This window comes from Triturus cristatus, chromosome 11, assembly GCF_964204655.1.
Source record: "Triturus cristatus chromosome 11, aTriCri1.1, whole genome shotgun sequence".
Taxonomy (NCBI): Eukaryota; Metazoa; Chordata; class Amphibia; order Caudata; family Salamandridae; genus Triturus; species Triturus cristatus.
The window spans coordinates 315,773,780-315,795,028 of record NC_140594.1 but is presented as its reverse complement, the minus strand read 5'-3'; the positions used below and the strand labels follow the sequence as shown (position 1 = coordinate 315,795,028).

The 21,249-nt window shown below is 42.3% G+C and overlaps 1 protein-coding gene across 1 annotated transcript in view; it reads right to left on the bottom strand.

Moving 5' to 3' along the window:
• Positions 1-21,249, bottom strand: part of FBXW8 (F-box and WD repeat domain containing 8) — a 698,699-nt gene that overhangs the window by 13,101 nt on the left and 664,349 nt on the right. Inside the window, exon 10 of the mRNA XM_085633260.1 lies at positions 20,727-20,843. Within this exon, the coding sequence (XP_085489386.1) occupies positions 20,727-20,843 (117 nt within the window). The remainder of the gene's footprint in view (positions 1-20,726; positions 20,844-21,249) is intronic.

Below are 21,249 nucleotides of genomic sequence, written 5' to 3'. Positions count from 1 at the left end.
AACAAAGTACTATTGCCGTGTAAAGGGATTATGTAGAATGTAAACCCATTATCATAATTCAAAAACAAATGTTCATATTGACTAAGATATTTAGTGTTGTCTAAATTTGATTTTAAAACTCTTTACAGCTCTGGTGTGAAGGGATCCCTCCTCTGTAAAGAATGGATTCTAAAAGAAAGTGGACACTGAACAAAATATTATTAACAAGAAAATCTGACACAATCTTAGGGAGGAAACTTGAATTAATTCCCATCACCACCTTGTTGTTATGGAACACAGAGCAGGGTAGGATTCTTTTTTCCAGTTTTCCAGTCTGTGTCTTCTTCAGCCTATCTGCTTAAATTGTTCTATATTTCTTCTCCAGCAGTGACTGTTCTAGATCTCAAAGATTTGAATTAGAATGGCAAGGAACAGCGGCGACTCCTCTGCTAAGGCGGCACGTCGCCCCACTGCTCTATGAGCAGTGGAAAGGAAAAATAAAATAATAATGAATGAACGTTATAATAATTTTATTTTTGCTATAATGGACTGGAGCGGTGGAGCCAGGTTAGGGCGGGGCGGGCGGGGTTTGTTTCAGAGGGAGGAGTGGATGGTGTGCCTAAATGCGCATGACGGTTTGTCAAGCCATCTTGGACCAGCCAAACCGTCATGTGCACTTAGCATGTTCTCCACACCGGGTTGTGTAGGAGCCCCTGCATGTTCTCCACCCAGGGGCTCCTACTCCCAGTCTGGGCGCCGAACCAAGGAGCTCAGACTAATCACGACAATTTTGCCATGCTGACGACAGTAGCGTGATTGGCTATGGGAGTCTGGAAGGCTGGGTGCTGCCGGGATCGAAGAAGAATAGAGGACAGAGGAGAGGCGGCGGCTGAGGAGGAGTAGGTAAGACTTCTTTTTTTTTTTTTCCTTTCTGTTTATCTAATCCCCCCCGCCACCACCACCATTACCAGTCAGTCGTCACTTGTAAAAAATGGGTCGGAGGGAGTTAGGCACCCCTTCATTAAAAAAGCACTGCCGTACATTCTCTCCTGATTGGCCATCCAAGTAATTATATTTGGTAAAAGTGTGCAGTATCTGGCATGAAGCAGCTAAGGAAATGTCCAGGATCACTAGTCCTGCTCTTGGGGTCGACATTGCTGCCATTCATCCAGTAGAATCTGCATTAATTATTCAATATGGAATGAGGCTATGCACAAAGAAACCCACCTGCCAATGCCCCTTTGGAATCTTAAACAAAGGTGACAAAAGTTCATATGTATTCTGAACGTTTTTGTTTTATCATTTACAAGGGAAGAGCTGTCTTCACACTTTTACTGCAGAACATTTTTTAGATGGGCAACACAACTCTAGAAAGAAAACTGGTAGGGTGATACCTACAGTTACATGAAATTAAGAGAGTACTTTAAGATCAAAACTGGATGCATTTTTAAGACCAACTTATGTGTAAAAAATCTGGCAGTAGCCAGTAGCTTATTGACTATGAAGATGAAGACCATATTTCAAGTTACAAATATCACCTTTGCTTCCAACATTGTTTTGCAAGGATTCCCCTTCACCTTGAGGAGGAACAAATAATCTATTTGGGCAGCTTTAAACTCTGAGGAAAGTATATGAACAACCTCCTCAGAAATGTGTTGGCTATTCTGTATGAAAACAATGAGACTGTAAAAGAATTTCCCTGTGTGCATAGCTACTGCCAACAGGTGAACTCTTAGATAATTTATTCATACAACAAAAGTCTGGCATATACATATATATATATATATATATATATATATATATATATATATATATATATATATATATGATTATAGTGAAGAAAGATATTTTTATCTAAATCCACACCGAGCTATCATGTAGCAAAATATGGCCAAATCCTATGTGCCCATTAGTTTTAAAACAATTAAAGCAAAGAAAAAGAGAAGAGAGTAGTCAGTCAGTACACTCAAATCAACACATAACCCCCAGCTTCAAGTGTATATGTGCTAAAAAATGTGTAAAGGAAAGAGAAAGTATCTTACGTGCGCACCACCAGAGGAGCTACTGGTAGGTTCTCACCAGCTTGCCCACGTTTGTGTCATCATCGATAACTTTCTCAAAAAAAGAAAACAGTGATGTGTCCAGTGGAAAGGAAGTGAAGATGATAAAGACCCCGTGAAAACAATGAGACTCAAGAAGTCTCAATTTAAAATTGGACTAAACTCACAAAAACTGGTCACTTTTATTCCGAACTGTGAGTCTGTGCCAAATTAAAAACACAGCATGTTGTGAACCACTTTAATGACGGCCAACAGGTTTCATTTCCAGTTATTTTATGGCAAATTCATCAGGGCACCAGAGGTCAGCAATCACCTCCCTGGACATCCAACATCAATAAAGAGTGAGTGACAGACACAAAAAGAAAGAACATTTTTGTTTAGAGAAAATACCTCAGGCTTGTTTCAGTGCAAGTACAAATTTGAACAATAAAAAAATCACGCTGTATGGTCTCTTTCCAGCTGGGTGTGGATTTAGATAAAAATATCTTTCTTCACTATAATCCTATATATATATATATATATATATATATATATATATATATATATATATATAAAAAAAAATTGAGAACGTGCCTGTATATGCCAGACTTTTGTTGTATGAATAGATGTTGAGTGGAGGGCGTTCTGGCATATTATTACCCTCTATAGCTCCTTATTGTAAGCACGAACTCTTAGATAAGACAACTTGGCATCTGAATTAGCTCATAGTAAAAGAGTACGACTATATTTGACGGGGAATAGATGCCAGGAGGTGAAATGTTTTCTTTTTATGGACTACGCTCACCCAGTAGACACTGATCTTGCAGTCTAGAATGCCTTCATATATTGTTCTGGAATGTAACCCTGGCCACAGACTAGGACTTTAGGAACTACGCTGTCAAAGCTTTCCATGGTAGGACTGTCAACAGGATTGGCACAGCACTGCGGTCTACAGCCTAGGTCAGGTATGAGCCACTGGTCCTTGTATCCCCAGATGGGTTTCAATTCCTGTTTCCTTTTACAGGATTTTTCCATTGATTCATTTATCCCAGAGAAAGCAGCACAGTAGATCCTGAAAGACCCTTCATCAAAATAAACAACCCATGATCTGTTCCTCTGTGTTTTGTTTGCAAAGGTCCGACAGTTATCACACTCTTCAGAAAGATAGGTGTTTGCATAAAGTTTTATTTGCACGAACTGCAGTTCCATTGCCCAGTTGAACATTGTATGTTGGGCGATCACGTGATCGCATAAAGTTTCATTTGTATTAACGTGTAAACTTGTTTGATTGCATAGAAATCCCACTTTGGTTAGAGCGCAGGTCCAAATGATTTTGTCAATCGAGAGCCATTATGCGCCACCTTGCCGGGAACCACATGTTTTGTTGCAATTTTTAAACTTTCATTGGGCGTAATCGCTATTTACATTGTCGTAACAAAGGGTTGTTTTCGACTGAAATATCATGATGTGCGATCAAACTAAAGGACATGTTTTGTTATTATCCAACACTGATCAGCAACACTAAACAAAGTACAATATGGCGCTGTGTGATAATAACCGTTTCTGTTGATACATGTACGATGAGCAGACTTTCTGAGTCCTCTTTCTATGATTACTTTACGAAACAGTATGTATTGTGGCAATTGTTTTGAACGCGCTGTGTGAACAAGCCCGTTCGCGGGTGAAACGCGTTGCAGCAGGTTTATGATGTTAATAAACCTACCTGTGTCTAAGTGACCTCCGTTTCCCTGGTGATTCTGTATATCTCCGAGAGCGCGTTGGGACTCCAATTTTTCGTTGATAGTAATTACCGGTCGTCTCTGCCGGTCCGCGCCACCCCTCCTGGGGCTTGAACTTCAGAAAGAGTGACTTTGTGTACAAATTGAATTTGAGAAGTTCGCCGCTACTTCACAGATCGGATTACTTTTGCACCCGGATTCCAGGAATACTGCACGTAGGAAGACACCGTGAAGGTAAGAACATTTATCTTTCTTATTGTTTGTGCAGCTAAATTCCGTTTTCTGTCGCGTCAATCTTAACGGCACGAAGAGAATATCAAGACATTGATTCCCTATATGCCGGACGACGAGTAGCAAGGGGAACCCTTTATTATTAAAGGGGGAGAACTCTTTACCAGGGTCACGGGGTCACACAGACAGGGAAAGTCTTCCCAAGAACTGTCAATATGGATGATGAGAGAGAGAGAAGAGAGGCGGCAGCAACCTTGTTTGCCCGGGCACCTGGCAAAGGCCGTCCAACACCGACAATAACGGCCTCAGAAAAAACAATTATGGACATCCTATCCAAATTTGAAAAATTGCACAAGCAGGAGATGTCCAAGTGGTGGGAGGCCACGTCACTACAAGACTACATAGAAAAATCAATGGTACCACGTGGCCTCAGAATTCATATTACTCCATCATATGAATCCCCAGATCCACAGATGCTTGAGGAGTGGTCCGCAAACTCAGCTAACAGTTCGAAGAATATGTTGACCATCCTGGTCAAATATGCCTGGTCAGACAGAGACAACATCAAGAGAGAGATTGAGGAGATGAGAGAAAGTTTGAATCAACATAAAGAACAAGAATTAATTAAGACCTTCTTGGAAGAGATGCGTAAACGCCTTAAGATCCTTGAAGAAGATATCAAAAGGAGAAAACAAAGTAAATTACACCGCGACTGCGGCGATTATGAAACAGGCCGGATCTTGACCTACAGTAGAAAATATGACTATTTATATGAAACTAATGGGAAGCACTCTGCTACGAAACCAACTGAATCCTACAATCAAAATACTAATATAATAACTGACACTAGTGATACAAATACAGATGTGTCAGCCACCACCTCCTCCACGGAAAGTCTCCAAGACACGGGAGACAATGCAACACGTCCAAAATCAACTTTTTTAGACGAGTATCGTCTCTTGAAGAAGAGCAGACAAGATACAAGACCAACGTCCAGACCAGATCAGAGAGACGACTCCCCTACACCGAGGGAAAGAGGAAGGGGAAGAGGAAGGAATACAAGAGGAAGAGGAGGAAGAGGAACAGGAAGAGGAAACATGAGAGATACAGCGGAGCACATGGGAAAAAGGCAAACTCGCTCCAAGAAGAACTACTGATGGAAGAAAAGATGGTAAATCAGACGATTGTTAATCTTACCTCTAAAGTCCTTAGTAGTAGAGACAAGAAAACACTATGCCTAGGATTATCTTTCTGTCCAACTGTTCCGATGAACTATGTAAATAGTAGGATTGATATTTTCAAATTCTGTAGGAAATTGAAGTTACAAAAGTGGCATAAACTCAAACCTGTTAAAAACCGTGAATTCCAACAACCAGAAAGATCTCCACAAGAATCCAATCTTACGATTGGTGATATAGATGCTATGGTGACAATACATGAACTACAGAATAACCCTGATGGCACACAAATGAGTGCAGATTCGTTACTCATATTAGAGGAGCTCGAAATTAAACATGACAAAGCGGCTTGCAGTCAATTCAAGCCCAAATCTGTCTTCCTACCCAAAATGAACCACGATAACATTGATACATTTCAAGAGGTAGTAGGCAGTGATCTCCTTAAAATTAGGCAGAAGAATTGGCCTAAGAAATTACGCAACTTTGGTTACAATTTGTCACCTTCCCAAAAAAGAGCAATGGAAGACTTGGCGAAGGAAGACAATATAGTCATAAGACCCGCAGACAAAGGGGGCAATATTGTGATTTTAACCAAAACCATGTACATTGCAGAGGCTGTGAGACAACTTAGTGACAGTACCACATATGCACTGACCAATAGGATGGAGTACAATGCAAGTATTAACGACATCTGGGAGAAACTATCTGAATGGAAAGATCAAGGACTGATCGAATGGGAGGAATATTGTTTCCTTAAGAAAGATCATCCCATTCTGCCTGTCATGTACCTACTCCCAAAAATACACAAAAATAGGGACAATCCACCAGGGAGACCTATTATCTCCTCAAGAGGTTGTGTATCAGAAAACGTTTCCAGATACGTAGATCATTTCCTCAGAGACTTTGTTCATGCATTACCATCATTTGTCAGAGACACCAAAGATTTCTTAGGTAAAATTGAGAAATTCAAATGGAATAGTAACTATATCTTGGTTACATTGGATGTCAATTCCCTTTACACAGTGATTGACCATGAACAAGGCCTAGAGGCATGCGCCAGATTTCTCAAACGGCGGAATGTGAGCTTTTTAAGACACTCAGCTATGATTCTTGACATGATCAAGTTTTGCTTACAGAATAACTTTTTCATGTTTAACAACGATCTGTACAAGCAAACCTTAGGGACAGCAATGGGCACATGCTTTGCCCCGAGTTTTGCGAACCTCTTCATGGGAGCATGGGAGGAGGACCTTCAAAAGAGCACCATCGTCTGTGATACCTTGGCCAAAGTTGCACTTTGGTTAAGGTATATAGACGACATTTTTTTCATCTGGCAAGGCGATGAGGAAGAATTAAGTTCCTTCATTCAGTCTCTGAACCAAAATGACAAACATCTGACTTTCACCAGCACCATCAGTCGTAAGCAAGTGAATTACTTGGACACCCAAGTGAGGGTGGTGGGAAATAAATTACAAACTATCCTCTATCGAAAAAGTACGGCAGGCAATACTCTGCTCCACGCTATGAGCAGTCATCCAGACAACTTGAAATGGAGCATTCCGTACGGAGAGCTGCTTAGAGCCAAAAGAAACTGTAGCAATCTGACAGATTACCAAAGCGAAGAAAGAATAATGGTGAAAAGATTCAGAGAAAGAGGGTACCCACAGTGGGTTTTAAAAAGAGCAATAGACAAAATCTCTAATGTCGAGAGGAATACTCTCTTAAAAGACAAAATGCAAGAACACAGAGGAGAAGAGGATGATTCTAACACCACACGCATGATCTTAACCTTCAATGGTAACTCTGAACCAATAAAAAAGATTTTGGTACAGAATTGGAAGCTTTTGAAAAGTGACCCCATAATAGGTGACGGTATACCAGATAGACCGAAAATCACCTATAGGAGGGGCCGCACCTTTAGAGACCTACTTGTTCACAGTGACCTAACAACCAGTACTATCCAGAGAGGCATCAATATCCAAGGCTTCTTCCCCTGCGGACACTGTAAGGCTTGTGCCAATAGTCGCATGGTGAAGGAATTCTGGAACACAAGTACCAACACAATGGTCAAAATTAATCAATTTCTAACATGCAACAGTACTTTTGTAATCTATGTACTAGAATGTCCATGTAAATTAAGGTACGTGGGAAGTACTACACACATGGCAAAAAAACGAATCCTGGAACATATGAGAGCGATTACGAATAAAGACAAGCAATATCCTATCGCTCGGCACTTCGAAAGTTTCCACTTATCAGACTGCAAAAAACTTTGCTACTATGGGATAGAACAAATCTTACCAAACAAACGTGGGGGGGATCGGACCCTACGGCTCAGACAAAGGGAATCGAGACACATCATTGGGATGTGTACCCGATTCCCGAACGGGCATAATTTGGACGAAGAGTTGTCAATCCATTTACAATCAGATTGAATGACATGCAGTAATATTGTGATATTGTGATATTGTGATATGTGTACTATTCTTCTCTTCTTTGTTCTTCCAAATGATCGCGTTAAGGTTTAAATTGATCTATTTGCCTAACCATGATCAGTAGGTGGGAGCTAAATTTTAGCTTTATGAATAACCTCATAGCCTACTCTAGAGTATTCTATCCAGCAACATGTTGATATGAAACCCTTTTTGAACCATGTTGTATAAGACCATGTGTTTTAATGACTATTGACTCTCTTTTTGCTCTCTTTCTGCTTTTGCTTTCTCTCATTATGCTTCTTTTCTCTCTTTTATCTTGTTCTTCTGTCTACAGGAGGAAGGGAAGGGACTGTTGCCTACTGGACCGCGGGGGCCCCTATCCTTTTCTTCGTTTTTACTTCCAGCCACTGGGCCTCTGACAACTATCAAGTATTCTGATCAATATCAAGTACTTTTATAGTAGTTGAGATTTTGCCTTGTTAACCATGAATTTTATTATGATGCACTAATTAGCTATGATTACAACTTAATTTTCTTGTTTATTATCGATTGCCGATAGGACCACGTTGCACTCTAGTCTCTCTCTCTCTGTGTAAATTGATTCCGTTTTTCACAATTATTTTAATCTACACACATGGGTGTTTATAGGAACAATGATTAAACAGGGCAACTCAATTTGCCACTTACATACTGTAATTAACTTCTGTGTGGGACCGCAGATAGAATTCCAGACCACCTCTACCATAATGTGATTTTTTTAGACGGACACTCGTCGACACACCAATCAGATATAAACTAACATCTCCGCATGCTTCACGCACCTCACTTAGTGTAGTAGAGTCGGTTTTGTGCCACTATATGGTATATACAATATTTACTGAAATCTGCATACTATTCCTGTATCGACTTACTCACTGCGATTCTGTCCCTTCACTCACATGAGTTTAATTGTCTGAGCGTACTATAGACTACTCCCAGTCACTATTAGACGAACAATGTTCGTTATGCGGATAGGTGTTTGCATAAAGTTTTATTTGCACGAACTGCAGTTCCATTGCCCAGTTGAACATTGTATGTTGGGCGATCACGTGATCGCATAAAGTTTCATTTGTATTAACGTGTAAACTTGTTTGATTGCATAGAAATCCCACTTTGGTTAGAGCGCAGGTCCAAATGATTTTGTCAATCGAGAGCCATTATGCGCCACCTTGCCGGGAACCACATGTTTTGTTGCAATTTTTAAACTTTCATTGGGCGTAATCGCTATTTACATTGTCGTAACAAAGGGTTGTTTTCGACTGAAATATCATGATGTGCGATCAAACTAAAGGACATGTTTTGTTATTATCCAACACTGATCAGCAACACTAAACAAAGTACAATATGGCGCTGTGTGATAATAACCGTTTCTGTTGATACATGTACGATGAGCAGACTTTCTGAGTCTTCTTTCTATGATTACTTTACGAAACAGTATGTATTGTGGCAATTGTTTTGAACGCGCTGTGTGAACAAGCCCGTTCGCGGGTGAAACGCGTTGCAGCAGGTTTATGATGTTAATAAACCTACCTGTGTCTAAGTGACCTCCGTTTCCCTGGTGATTCTGTATATCTCCGAGAGCGCGTTGGGACTCCAATTTTTCGTTGATATATATATATATATATATATATATATATATATATAAAAAAAAAATTGAGAACGTGCCTGTATATGCCAGACATTTGTTGTATGAATAGATGTTGAGTGGAGGGCGTTCTGGCATATTATTACCCTCTATAGCTCCTTATTGTAAGCACGAACTCTTAGATAAGACAACTTGGCATCTGAATTAGCTCATAGTAAAAGAGTACGACTATATTTGACGGGGAATAGATGCCAGGAGGTGAAATGTTTTCTTTTTATGGACTACGCTCACCCAGTAGACACTGATCTTGCAGTCTAGAATGCCTTCATATATTGTTCTGGAATGTAACCCTGGCCACAGACTAGGACTTTAGGAACTACGCTGTCAAAGCTTTCCATGGTAGGACTGTCAACAGGATTGGCACAGCACTGCGGTCTACAGCCTAGGTCAGGTATGAGCCACTGGTCCTTGTATCCCCAGATGGGTTTCAATTCCTGTTTCCTTTTACAGGATTTTTCCATTGATTCATTTATCCCAGAGAAAGCAGCACAGTAGATCCTGAAAGACCCTTCATCAAAATAAACAACCCATGATCTGTTCCTCTGTGTTTTGTTTGCAAAGGTCCGACAGTTATCACACTCTTCAGAAAGAGATGAGTAATTGCCCAAAACTTTCTTCAGGCAACAAAGGGTCATGTTGCGAACCGAAAAGGAAAACAGGCAATAAATTCCTCAGCCTAGCGTTGATACTTGCTAAACAGGGCACAGCTATGGCACAGAAGGTGCCTTCCGGCACACAACTCCAGCAGAAGGGCTGACAAAGACCAGTCCTCAATGCATAGTGACAATTTCAAATGACAGGGCAAGCATGATCACACACTGAACGAGGAGGAGTTATCAGCAGACTTCAAGAGATAAGATCAGAGAAGATTCTACAAATGCAGGGCCAAAGCCTACTCTGGTCCCAGCAGAAAGGCGACAAAAATCAGTCAGCTTGACTATTTATTAGATGTGCTTCAGTTTGTACTGCCAAAGATTCACAAACTGACAACAGGGAAATATCCAAAGGATGTGAATCTATGAAGCACTGAATGCTGGAAAATCAGGAGTTTTGACAGCAGTGCTGAGAGTGAGTACAGTAATGTGGCATCACTAAGACATTTCCTTCACTGCAAAAGGTACTGGATGATAACACAAAGTTTATCTATCATCGCCTAAAATTGAAAACAAGAAACTATCTATGGATACCAGACTTGAAATGAGTTTCTTAGAAATATACAAGTATATATTTAGTATCAGCACATATTGTATTTGTCTAAAGAATCAAAAAATGATTGCCCTGGTATCCCACGTCCTTACTTCTATAAAAGATTTCTGAAATGCCTGCAGGACACATTACTTTGATCAGAGCACTCAATCAATCAATCATTCGATTTGTATAGTGCAGCTAATCACCCGAGAGGGTATACAGGTGCTTGCAGGGACCTAGGGACTCAGTCAAACAGCCTGGTCCTTAGGAATTTTCAGAATTCAAGCAGCAAAGAGGAGGTCCATAGCTGTCGGGGGAGGCCATTCTATGTTTTTGCTGCAAGGTATGGTAAAAGGCTCGACCTCCTCACTGAACTAAAGCCAGCTATGGTTTGGTAGGCTGCACCAGTCCCTCCGACTAGTTGCGAAAAGGCCATTGCAATTACCCAATCTAACAGTATGGCAATTATTGCGCCCTGAAATATAGCAATTAATCTGTCTCTTGCTTGTCAAGTGATCGACAGCCCATCGAATCTCAATCTGCCAGCAGCAGCTGTGTATGGACTACATTGATCTACTGTTTCTATTGGCACCTGTAGACAACAGATCAATGGCAGAGGAGGTATGAGTTATCAGTTGTGTACCGCGCACACTGTTTCAACGCTCCTCCCACTGACTTTCTCCATGTCACCTCATAACCTGCCACTCTGCCTGCACTCACAAGCTAGTCAGGGAGTTTAATTGCCTTCGCACTGGTGTTTAGTTTTATTTGTATGCATCGGGACAATGTTGAATAAGGATTTTTGAGGCCTGGGCAAGACATATTTGGGAGTCTCCTGTTCATTACAATTTAGGATTTTATTATTGATTTTCTGCTAATTGAAGCCTGCGTGATACAGAAGGAATATGCTACTTACCAGTATGCATCTGTTCTTGGCATGTAGAGCTGCAGATCTACAGACTTTTGCATAGATCGCCATCTGGTGTTGGGCCCGGATGTTTGCAGTTTGTTTTTCCTCATGGAAAGTCTTTGGAAGTCACGAGGTCGGTGACTCCTCCCTTGGATCGTATTGCGCATGGGCCTCGGCTCCATCCTTAGATTGTTTTTCGCCAACAGGGAAAGATGGAGCGTAGTAATAACAGTGAAGAAACCCATGTGTGTTGTATCTAAATTAGATAGACTGGAACAGATACAGGTAGCCGGGGAGGCGGGTGGGCGTGTGTAGATCTGCAGCTCTACATGCCAAGAACAGATGCATACTGGTAAGTAGTATATTCCGTTCGAGGCATATGAGCTGCAGATTACACACTTTTGCATAGACTATATAGCAGTTCCCAACCTTAGCAGCGACCACCGGTATCTGTTGCAGTGGTTTGAAATAGTGTTTTTAGTACAGCCTGGCCCACACTAGCTTGTTGCTTGGTTTGCACATCTACACAGTAATGTTTAGTGAAAGTGTGCGGTGTTGACCATGTAGCTGCTTTGCAGATATCATCTAATGGGATGTTCCCTAGAAAAGCCATAGAGTAGCAGAGTCCTTCCTCTTTGGAGGCGGAGCCGGTTTGTCCAAATGTCTCTTTTTGGAAGAGAGTGCCAAATGTCCAGTTTTTAGATCCTTGGTAAGAGTCTTTTGCAAGGGATCCGGTGTAAACAGTTCCTGTGACAATGTTTGTTCCGTCGGCGCCGAAGGTTTCGGGGCCGATGACTTTTTAGGCTTGTCCGTGCCGTGCATAGCACTGGGCTTGGGAACCTCCGTTTTCTTGGTGGGCGCCGAGGTGGGCTTCGGCGTGGAAGTGTCGGTGCCGAGGGCCTTATGTGGTTTGGTCGGTACCGAAGATGGCCTCGGCACGGAAAGGTTGGGTTTCGATACTGAGGGTTTCGGTGCGGAGCTCGGTGTCGAGGTAATATATTGAGATGTGTGGAGTAGTGAGAGGAGATATTCATGTACTGGTTTTCTGTGACAAAATGTGGATGTGCAGTACTGCTGGTGAGTGGTATTTGAATAGCACAGGGGTGGTGATGTGTTTTGGAGAAGAGTATGTGGGGTTTATGAGGGGATGGACAAGAGTTAGTAGTGTTTGTGTTAGATTTGATTCTGGAATAGGTAATGTGGAGTCACGTGTAACGATTGTATGGTTATGTGTAATTGGTAAAAAGATGAGGCGGTGTATGTGGATGGTGTGATGGAAGGCCTCGGCACGGAAAGGTTGGGTTTCGATACCGAGGGTTTCGGTGCGGAGCTCGGTGTCGAGGTAGACGCCGGTTTCTTTTTCGGTGCCGAAGTGTGTTTCTCGGCACCGCTGGAGGGCTGGCTCGAGCCCGAGCCACCGGAAGGCTTATTTGGCTTCTTCACCGGGCCCGAAGGTGGGGTGTGTGAAGCAGTGTCTCTGGTCTTGCCTAGGCCCGGAGGCGAAGGCGTGACCAAAGCCTTTTTGGGTGTGTGCGCGGGTGTGGGAGGTGGTATAGTACTCACGACCCTCTGTGCCGGGGTGATGTCCTCCACATCGGAGTCGTCGGCTTCGGAAGCACTGACGAGGTCCTCTTCGGTGTGCTGCTGTCCCGTATCTTCGACGTCGTCCCCGAAGATGTCGACTGGAACGGAGGTCGAGGAGTGCGCCATGTTTCGTCTGGCTCTTCGATCTCGAATAGTCTTTTTCGATCTGAAAGACTTGCAGGCCGGACAGTCTCGAGCCTCGTGTTCAGGGGAGAGGCAGAGGTTGCTCACCTCATGAAGATCGGTGTGGGGGAATTTGGACCCACATCGAGGGCACTTCTTGAAAGGAGTTCTTTCCATCAGCCGGGACCAGAGTTTGGGTAGGCCCGAAGACCGCCGTCGACGACTGGAATCGAAGATGTGTCGAAGAGAAGGTGATTAAGGAGATCTGGATCTGAACAATACCGCGATAAGCGAGAATTCCGCTTCGATCATCTAACTGGAAGTGTTCGGAACGGAGCGCGAAGTATTACATCCGAGCCCGATGGCGGAAAAAAACAATCTGAGGATGGAGCCGAAGCCCATGCGCAATACGATCCAAGGAAGGAGTCACCGACCTCGTGACTTCCAAAGACTTTCCAAGAGGAAAAACAAACTGCAAACATCCGGGCCCAACACCAGATGGCGATCTATGCAAAAGTGTGTCATCTGCAGCTCATATGCCTCGAACATAGCTTTTACAAATTGGTTTCAAACAAAAGTAATTTAAGTGACTTTCTAGGGGCCCAAATGTCCTTGAGATGGCACTGGACAAAGAGAGGTAGGGGTAGGTAGGTAAGAGGTTAAGATATAGAAATAGGCAAAGGTGAGCTTGAGGGAAAGTTTACTTTCCCAGGGGGCCCCTTGGAAGCCGAGGACTCTTCCCATGCCTTACAAAGTCTCCACATTGAGGTTGTTAAGTGTACTGTTCAACCCACAACCCAGCCAAATATTTTACTTTCATGGAGGGCCGTGCTGTGAGCCCACTGCACCTTCCCTCTGGTAAAAGTACTACAGAAAACTTACCACATCCCTTTGGTATCAGATCTAAATGCAACCTATTACCTGGTATAGCTCTATGCCTGCTCAAATGTTTGGTTCCTTATGAAGCTGCCTTGACAAACCCCCATGGTGTGACAGTTGCTGTCAGAGTCAGACATCGCTCTTCTTTTTTTTTTAATGATTTGTTGCATGCTCTGTTGGTGATTCCACAAGGGGAGAATGAAGTGTCTGGAATATATGTTTTGCAGTATGCAGACACGTTAATTACTGTGTGGCGCTCCTGTGTGTAGTGTGGTAGAGATTGGTGTGGATGTGAGGTTTATGGTTGGACACCAAAAGCACAGTCCTATGTTACAGTGCTGTGTTAATGGAAGATGTTTAGCGTTGGGGTGGGATGATGCCTTGGAGCATATCCATACTCAGGAGTGGGATAAGCCCCTGAAGAAGCATTGCGATGAGTGCTTCTTTCATCTTCTTTAATCATCATGTGGAGACCTGTGTCGGTTTGGGTTGCCCTTTCTGTGGAGCTTTGTGAGGGGTTAAGGTGAAGTTAAAGGAGTTCTGTCCATTCGAGCAGGCGTGGACTGAACAGGTAAGGCTCTGATGGCGAGGTCTCTAAATACTAGCGAGTAAGTATGGTTAAGTACAGCATGAGTGAGGCAGCTGGATCAGGAAAGGTTTTTTATTGTTTTATTGATGAGGTTCTTTGTGAAGAAAAACACTAATGTAAGTGGTGTTAGATCATACAACTATAATTGTGGATAGACATTCTGATAATTGAGTGCCATGTTTTTCCCTGCCAAAGACATAGGTTGGGTAAAACATTATGTTATATGGGAGGGATGGGGAGGACTGCGAGTTGCGAAACAGACAATCACACAAAGGAGTGGGGGATGAATTATGTGATTAAGTACGAGGTGACAGTGCGCCATGGTCCAGCCATGCTGTGTCAGAATGTGACTGTCGAGTCAGAACATCAACCCTCTACTATAATCATAAAATGAATAAAATAAAAATATGTTTCTGCAATAGACACAAAGGGCATATGTACAAGCCCCTATCGCCACGAGGAAGTCACTTTTTAGGACGTTCCTGTGGCGATAGTGGCTTTGCCTTATTTACAAGGCAGCGTTAAGCCACTTATCGTTATTCTGGCGCTGCCTCCTATTTACAAGGGAGGCATAAATAGGAGACAGCGCCAGAGTTAAGACTAGGGAAATCCTGGTCTTACCCTGGCGCAAAGAGGAGAAATGTTTCATTTCTCCTAGTTTGTGCTGTTTCAATGTGTGCTGCGTTGTGCAGCACACATGAAAACAGCAAAAGGCCAATGATTGTTTATGTGCAGGAAGGGGTACCATCTTCTCCTGCACGCAGATACCCTTGCACAATGGCGCAAGGGTGCCTGTGTTGGCGTTAGGCTGCTAAGTGTCGCGCTAGTGCAGAGAGAAATGCAGGGCTGCACCATATTCTTGTAAATATGGTGCAGCCCTGTGTTTCTGAAGTGGCAGAGTGAGGCGCTTAGCCAGGAAGGCTAACGCTTCTCTCCACCACTTCCCTTGTACATATGCCCCTAAGTTGTGTACCCTAGTCTGCTTTGCCTACTGCAAAAGTCTGAGCAGAGTGGTGTCGATAAGAGTGGATTTAAGGAGTGAGGTGGAGGTGACTTGGTGCAGCAAGAGTCAGCCATATGTCGGGCTCTCTCTCTGGGGTGCCCAGTGTCCAATGCCACAAGGGACTCTAAATGTGAGGATGTTAGGTGTCTGTACCAAACAGGCCAACAGGGACTCGGTCTACAATAGAAGGATGGCCAAACTAAATCTACTTAAGTTTACAGATAGACGTAAACAAGCAGTCGAGGTCTAGCACAAGGATTGTGGTGTAGGGTGACTCTAATTACAGTACAACACAATTATCACAGTAGCAATACTAACTCAAGAATGTCCATGTGAGGGGACATAGATAGGCAAATGTAGGTTGAAGCAATGTAGTAATTAACAGTGGGTGTGAGCACTTAATACAATTGTTTACAAACAGAAAACTTTTAAGTAGGTTTCTATCATGTAGGGAGAATATAGGATTTCAAATGGTAGGTATTACGCAAAGCACAATACAAAATGAAACAAAGCAGCACAATATAGCAGTTAAAAAGGGCCTCTGGCTTTGCACAGTATCTACTTTTCATAATTGCAAACTTTAGTATAATCCTGAGCAAATATAAAATATTGCAACAACACTTACGGAAACATTGGTAAGATTACGTTTGCGCTATTGCACCCCAAAAGCTACAATATACGGCAACCAGCCATGACCGGAGCCTTGGGGTCAATGAGCTCTCCCAATTGAGACCACAGCAAAAGGTGATGATAATGGAGGGTCTCCCTATCTGAGGGACCACCAAAGGGTGTACCCGAGGAATACCTGATATGTTGTTTGAGGAGCTCAAAACGATTAGTGGCCCCAGAAGTGCAGCCAAAAAGAAAATATGCAAGGGAACTTCAGAACAAAAGAAACCAGAGGTATGGGGGACACAGCTCCTGGGTGTATACTGTATGTTCATCTCTACACTGTGTAATATACTGTAATTGCAATTGTATTCATATAGCGCTTACTACCCCTGATGAGGCGTCGACAAGCTTTTCGGCGTGTAGCGCGCTACTCCGGAACCCAAAAGGATTAGCGGTGGATTAGTATAGGGAAATATGAGTTTAGAATTAGTATAGGGAAGTATGAGTTAATTTGATCAGAGGACATGTGAGTCTGTTAGTTGGACTGAACAGAGTAATGAAGGGATAGAAGAGGGAAGAAAAACAGAAGTGTTAATTGGGAGATCATAGTAGTAACTTGAGGTCTGGGATGAGTAAAGGAGAGATGGAGGAGAGAAGAGCCTGTAGAAAGAGATTAGGGACAAAGAGAATCAGAGCAGAAAAAAACGGTTTGGGATGAGTCAAAGGAGAGACAACATGAGGTATTTAGTTGGGTTGTTTGGGAGATCATCGTATTAAATTGATGTTTGGGGGGAACCAGAAGGTGTAGAGGAGGGGGGAGTCTAGGAGGGGTTAGTTTGGCGATCATAGTAGTAGAAAGGATTTGGGATGAGAGAGAGTGAAGGTAGAGGATGAATTGATAGAGGTGTAGGGTGATGGTAGGACAAGGTAAAGTTTTCTAGAGCAAATTTGTTTTTCTTTTACAATAGGACTAAAGTAATAAATATATAGATACATGATTACATAGTAAGGGAATATATGTGTAAGGAATATAATATATTGAGATGTGTGGAGTAGTGAGAGGAGATATTCATGTACTGGTTTTCTGTGACAAAATGTGGATGTGCAGTACTGCTGGTGAGTGGTATTTGAATAGCACAGGGGTGGTGATGTGTTTTGGAGAAGAGTATGTGGTGTTTATGAGGGGATGGACAAGAGTTAGTAGTGTTTGTGACAGATTTGATTCTGGAATAGGTAATGTGGAGTCACGTGTAACGATTGTATGGTTATGTGTAATTGGTAAAAAGATGAGGCGGTGTATGTGGATGGTGTGATGGAAGGCTGAGTATAGGTTTTGTAATGATAAAAAGGGATCTGTTAGGCGCAAGTAGAGGACAGAGCTGGTGTTTTGTGTGAACAGGGAGGGTGTGTCTTGATGCATTAAAGTTATGTGTAATGTGGCTTTGTGTTATGTTGGTGATGTGTGGATGTGTTAGTGGTATAGGACAGAGTTGTGTTTCGTGTCAGAATACAGGAGCCATAGTGTTGTAGTTAGGGTAGAACTGTGTGTAGATGTGGTTTGTGGGGGTTTGTTTGTGGTGCATCAGTAGAATGACTTTGCTGATATTGTGTTTGAATGTTGGCGGAAGTGGAGGGCTTAAGGTGGTAGCTTGTGAGTGAATATTGGGCAGCATCTCTGGCCCTTGGCCTGACCCAAACAGACAACTGCCCTTGTCCTCTCCGCCCAGACTAAAGAGGCAACTGCCCTTGTCCTCTCCGCCCAGATCAAACTGGCAAATGCCCTTGTCCTCTCTGCCCAGCCCAAACAAGCAACTGCCCTTGTCCTCTCCGCCCTTAGCCTCGACACCAGGGCTGAGATCCCCCATGCCCTATGCTTAAAACTGCCCTGTTAGCCAATGGAACCCTAGCCCTAACCAATCTGAACCCTAACCCTAAACACTAGAGCCAATGGGAGACCTGGCCCTATTAACCAATCACAGCCCTAGCCCTAACAGCCAATCAAAGCCTAATCCTCAAGTCCAATAGGACACCCTAGCCCAAACTGCCTATGCAGCAACCCATCAAACAACAAGAACCACATACAACAGCACTCAGCACTTGTAGACCATGCAGCACCAAGCTATTAGTTGACATCTACAAAATTATTAAACCACATTCATGCCATCGAAGCACACACATAAGCATGAAATACATCAGACCGGAAGTTGAATAGTAGTAACGTAATTACACTACTAGGACTTTGAGACATGCCGTGCTACTTACCCAAAAGCGTGAAAGAGTGTTAAGCAGATTTGGCTCAAATAAAATAGTTTTTTTTTTGTTTTTTTTTACAGAAAACTAGCAGAACTCACATATTTGAATGAGATCTCGTATGTGATAATTAAGAAAAAGGAGACTCAGTTAAGTAAAATATTTGACTAGTATGACACAATTTGAAACCAGTTTATGGATCAAGAGCATTATAGTTAGGTCGAGTAGTTTATTCAAGTCACTAGATCAGCAGTTCTGGTAACATTTTTGTGAGTTTTCAAGTCCAGATCTGTAAATTGAAGAACTTTAATACAGAGGATCTGCTACTTCCATCTAAAAAGAAGGTAAGTAGCAGAGCCTTAGTGGAGTCTAGGGCCAAGGATTTCTATTTGACCAAGAAGATTTACACTGTGCATTGGAGAGCCTCTTGACAAGATTTAACAGTGTACCCATATCTTGTTGAATTACCCAATCTAGCAATGTGGAATGCTTTATTAAAATGTAGGCCTTGGTTAAATCCTCTTTATGCCCGAGGCACCTGTTTGAAAGAATTCCTAGATAAGGATGGGAATTGCAACTGCAGCCTCAGGGTACAAAGTTCCCCTGTGCAGCTCTTGTGATTATTTATATTTTTTCGAACTAAGCCATAGGCAACTAAAATCAGTGCTATTTAAATATTGGATATGGGGTCCACAGGAGGCAATACTTTTTTTTATGCTATCCAATTTTTAGATGTGACGTGCGCAGGATAGATTTTTAATCGTTTTAACTAATATGAAAATCTCGAAATTATTGCAAAGGAAATGTTTTGTTTAACTTTGTATGTGTAATTATAGATAGTAATTAATGTTAATGTTTTAAAGACCATGGCCTAAATACATGTTTTTACTACTTAAAAAAGAAAAGAGTGTTAAACATTTTCAAATTAAATTAAAGTTTGGTAACTACCTATTTCTGTTTTTCCTCCCTTGGCCTGGTTATATCTCGATGTTTGCTATCATGCATGCATACTGAATCGCATAAATGACGCTGTGCCCTTCCGTGCCCAGCACTTTAACATGGTGTAGATCCTTTGGCGTCCTTGCTACATGTTGATTTCCCAATGGTTTCTATTTTGACCTAGTTATATGAGGAACAGCCACGTGAGTTATAACAAATATTGGTCATTGCTTCATTAAATTACCATATTTCTGGGACCCTGTAACAACAAAGGACATGATAGGCATGACCAGAGTCCATTACACATAAAGACACACTTCAGTAGACAGAAGGTAACCAGCCTTGGACTCTCCAGTGTTATTCCCTTTAACTAGTAGAATTTCAAATGCCCGCATGTTTGATTTACTTTTCAACAGATGTGCACATTCCAAATTCCTCCTGCTCGCCCTTATTGCATATTTTCAGACCCATTGTGCAGGCAGGGCATCGTACCAAGTCTTGTATGTTACGCAAAGGTATATAATGTTGGATAAATCTTTTAGCCAATAATGTTAACGTGTACTAATGGCAAAGTAACTTAAGAATACGTCACAAAATGGGCAGTGAAAAAAAGAGCGTTAATAAAATGATAAAAATCGGAATTGCATGTGCTGTACTATTTTTTTCCAGAAATGTATATGTTTAAAAGCGCTGTGATCTTTTTTCTATCAAGGTGTGTCCTATGTTAAATGACCTAGCTAATAACACAGAATGGAAACCGGAATGGGGGAGTTCATGCTGCTGACATTTCACATGGTGCTATTTGAGATCCCAGCTCTGTCAGTACCCTACCCACTTTCACTACATTAGAACAGTCCATCTCCATTCACCTTTCTTACGGCATTCTGCCATCTGAAGCCCCCTCTGGACAAATCAGTTCCTTTCAGGACCCTTATTTTTGTGCTAACCACCGTTCAAAAGGCGTGTTACTAATGTACTTTGAAAATGTGAAGATTTGTTTTATTTTAATGTTTTATGCTATTTCTAGCATGAATCTTTATTAGATGTTTACTTTTTATGTTTGTTATAAAGGGGAAGGGAGTTCTTTATTTAGAATGCGGTAGGCACTCTGGGAGTCCATGTACATGAAAGGTTCCACGCACAGGTCCTGTATGACAGTTGCTGCGGGACGCCACGTGAAGGTTCGCTGTTCAGTGGGCTCCTTTTATTTGTGGAATAAATCTTTAAGAAACTTACCAGATGATTCCATGAGTCATTTCCTCTTAACACCTCTCTGTCCATATCTCAGCCTATACCTGCAACGTACTTATACTGGCAAATAAATGATGCAAGCTGCACATACGAGGCTGTGAGTGTGGTCTTACCTTCGATGTGCTGTGAGGTCATCGTCTGTAATGCATGCCCCGCGGGGACTTTTCTCGACTGGGATATTTGCTGTGATGAGGCTGTGAGCGTTGAACCAGATGTGCCGGACAGGGTGCCTGAAAGAAAGGAGAGTGATTTCCTGTTATTTAGGGATACACAATGTTCTGAAGTTTAATCGTCATGTCATAAACAAAAGGTCTCAGAAACTTATAATTATTTACTAACAAAGTAATTTTAAAAAGGCACCTATTGTAAAGACAAAGAAACATGTTTCGGTCTGAACCAGACTTTCATGACACTTTGTTGTGAACCTAAGAGCAAACACTATACTGCACTCGTAAAGAAAAGCGGTGGTAATACGACGTAACAGTGACTAAGATAGGGGACGACGAGGAGCAGGTGATTTATCAAGAGGCTCCGGGACGAGAGATCAGTACCAGATCACATCCACATGGGCTGGTCATGAGAGATCTGGTTGACATAAGCTGTAAAACAGTTACCTGAGCACAGGGGGTTGATGGC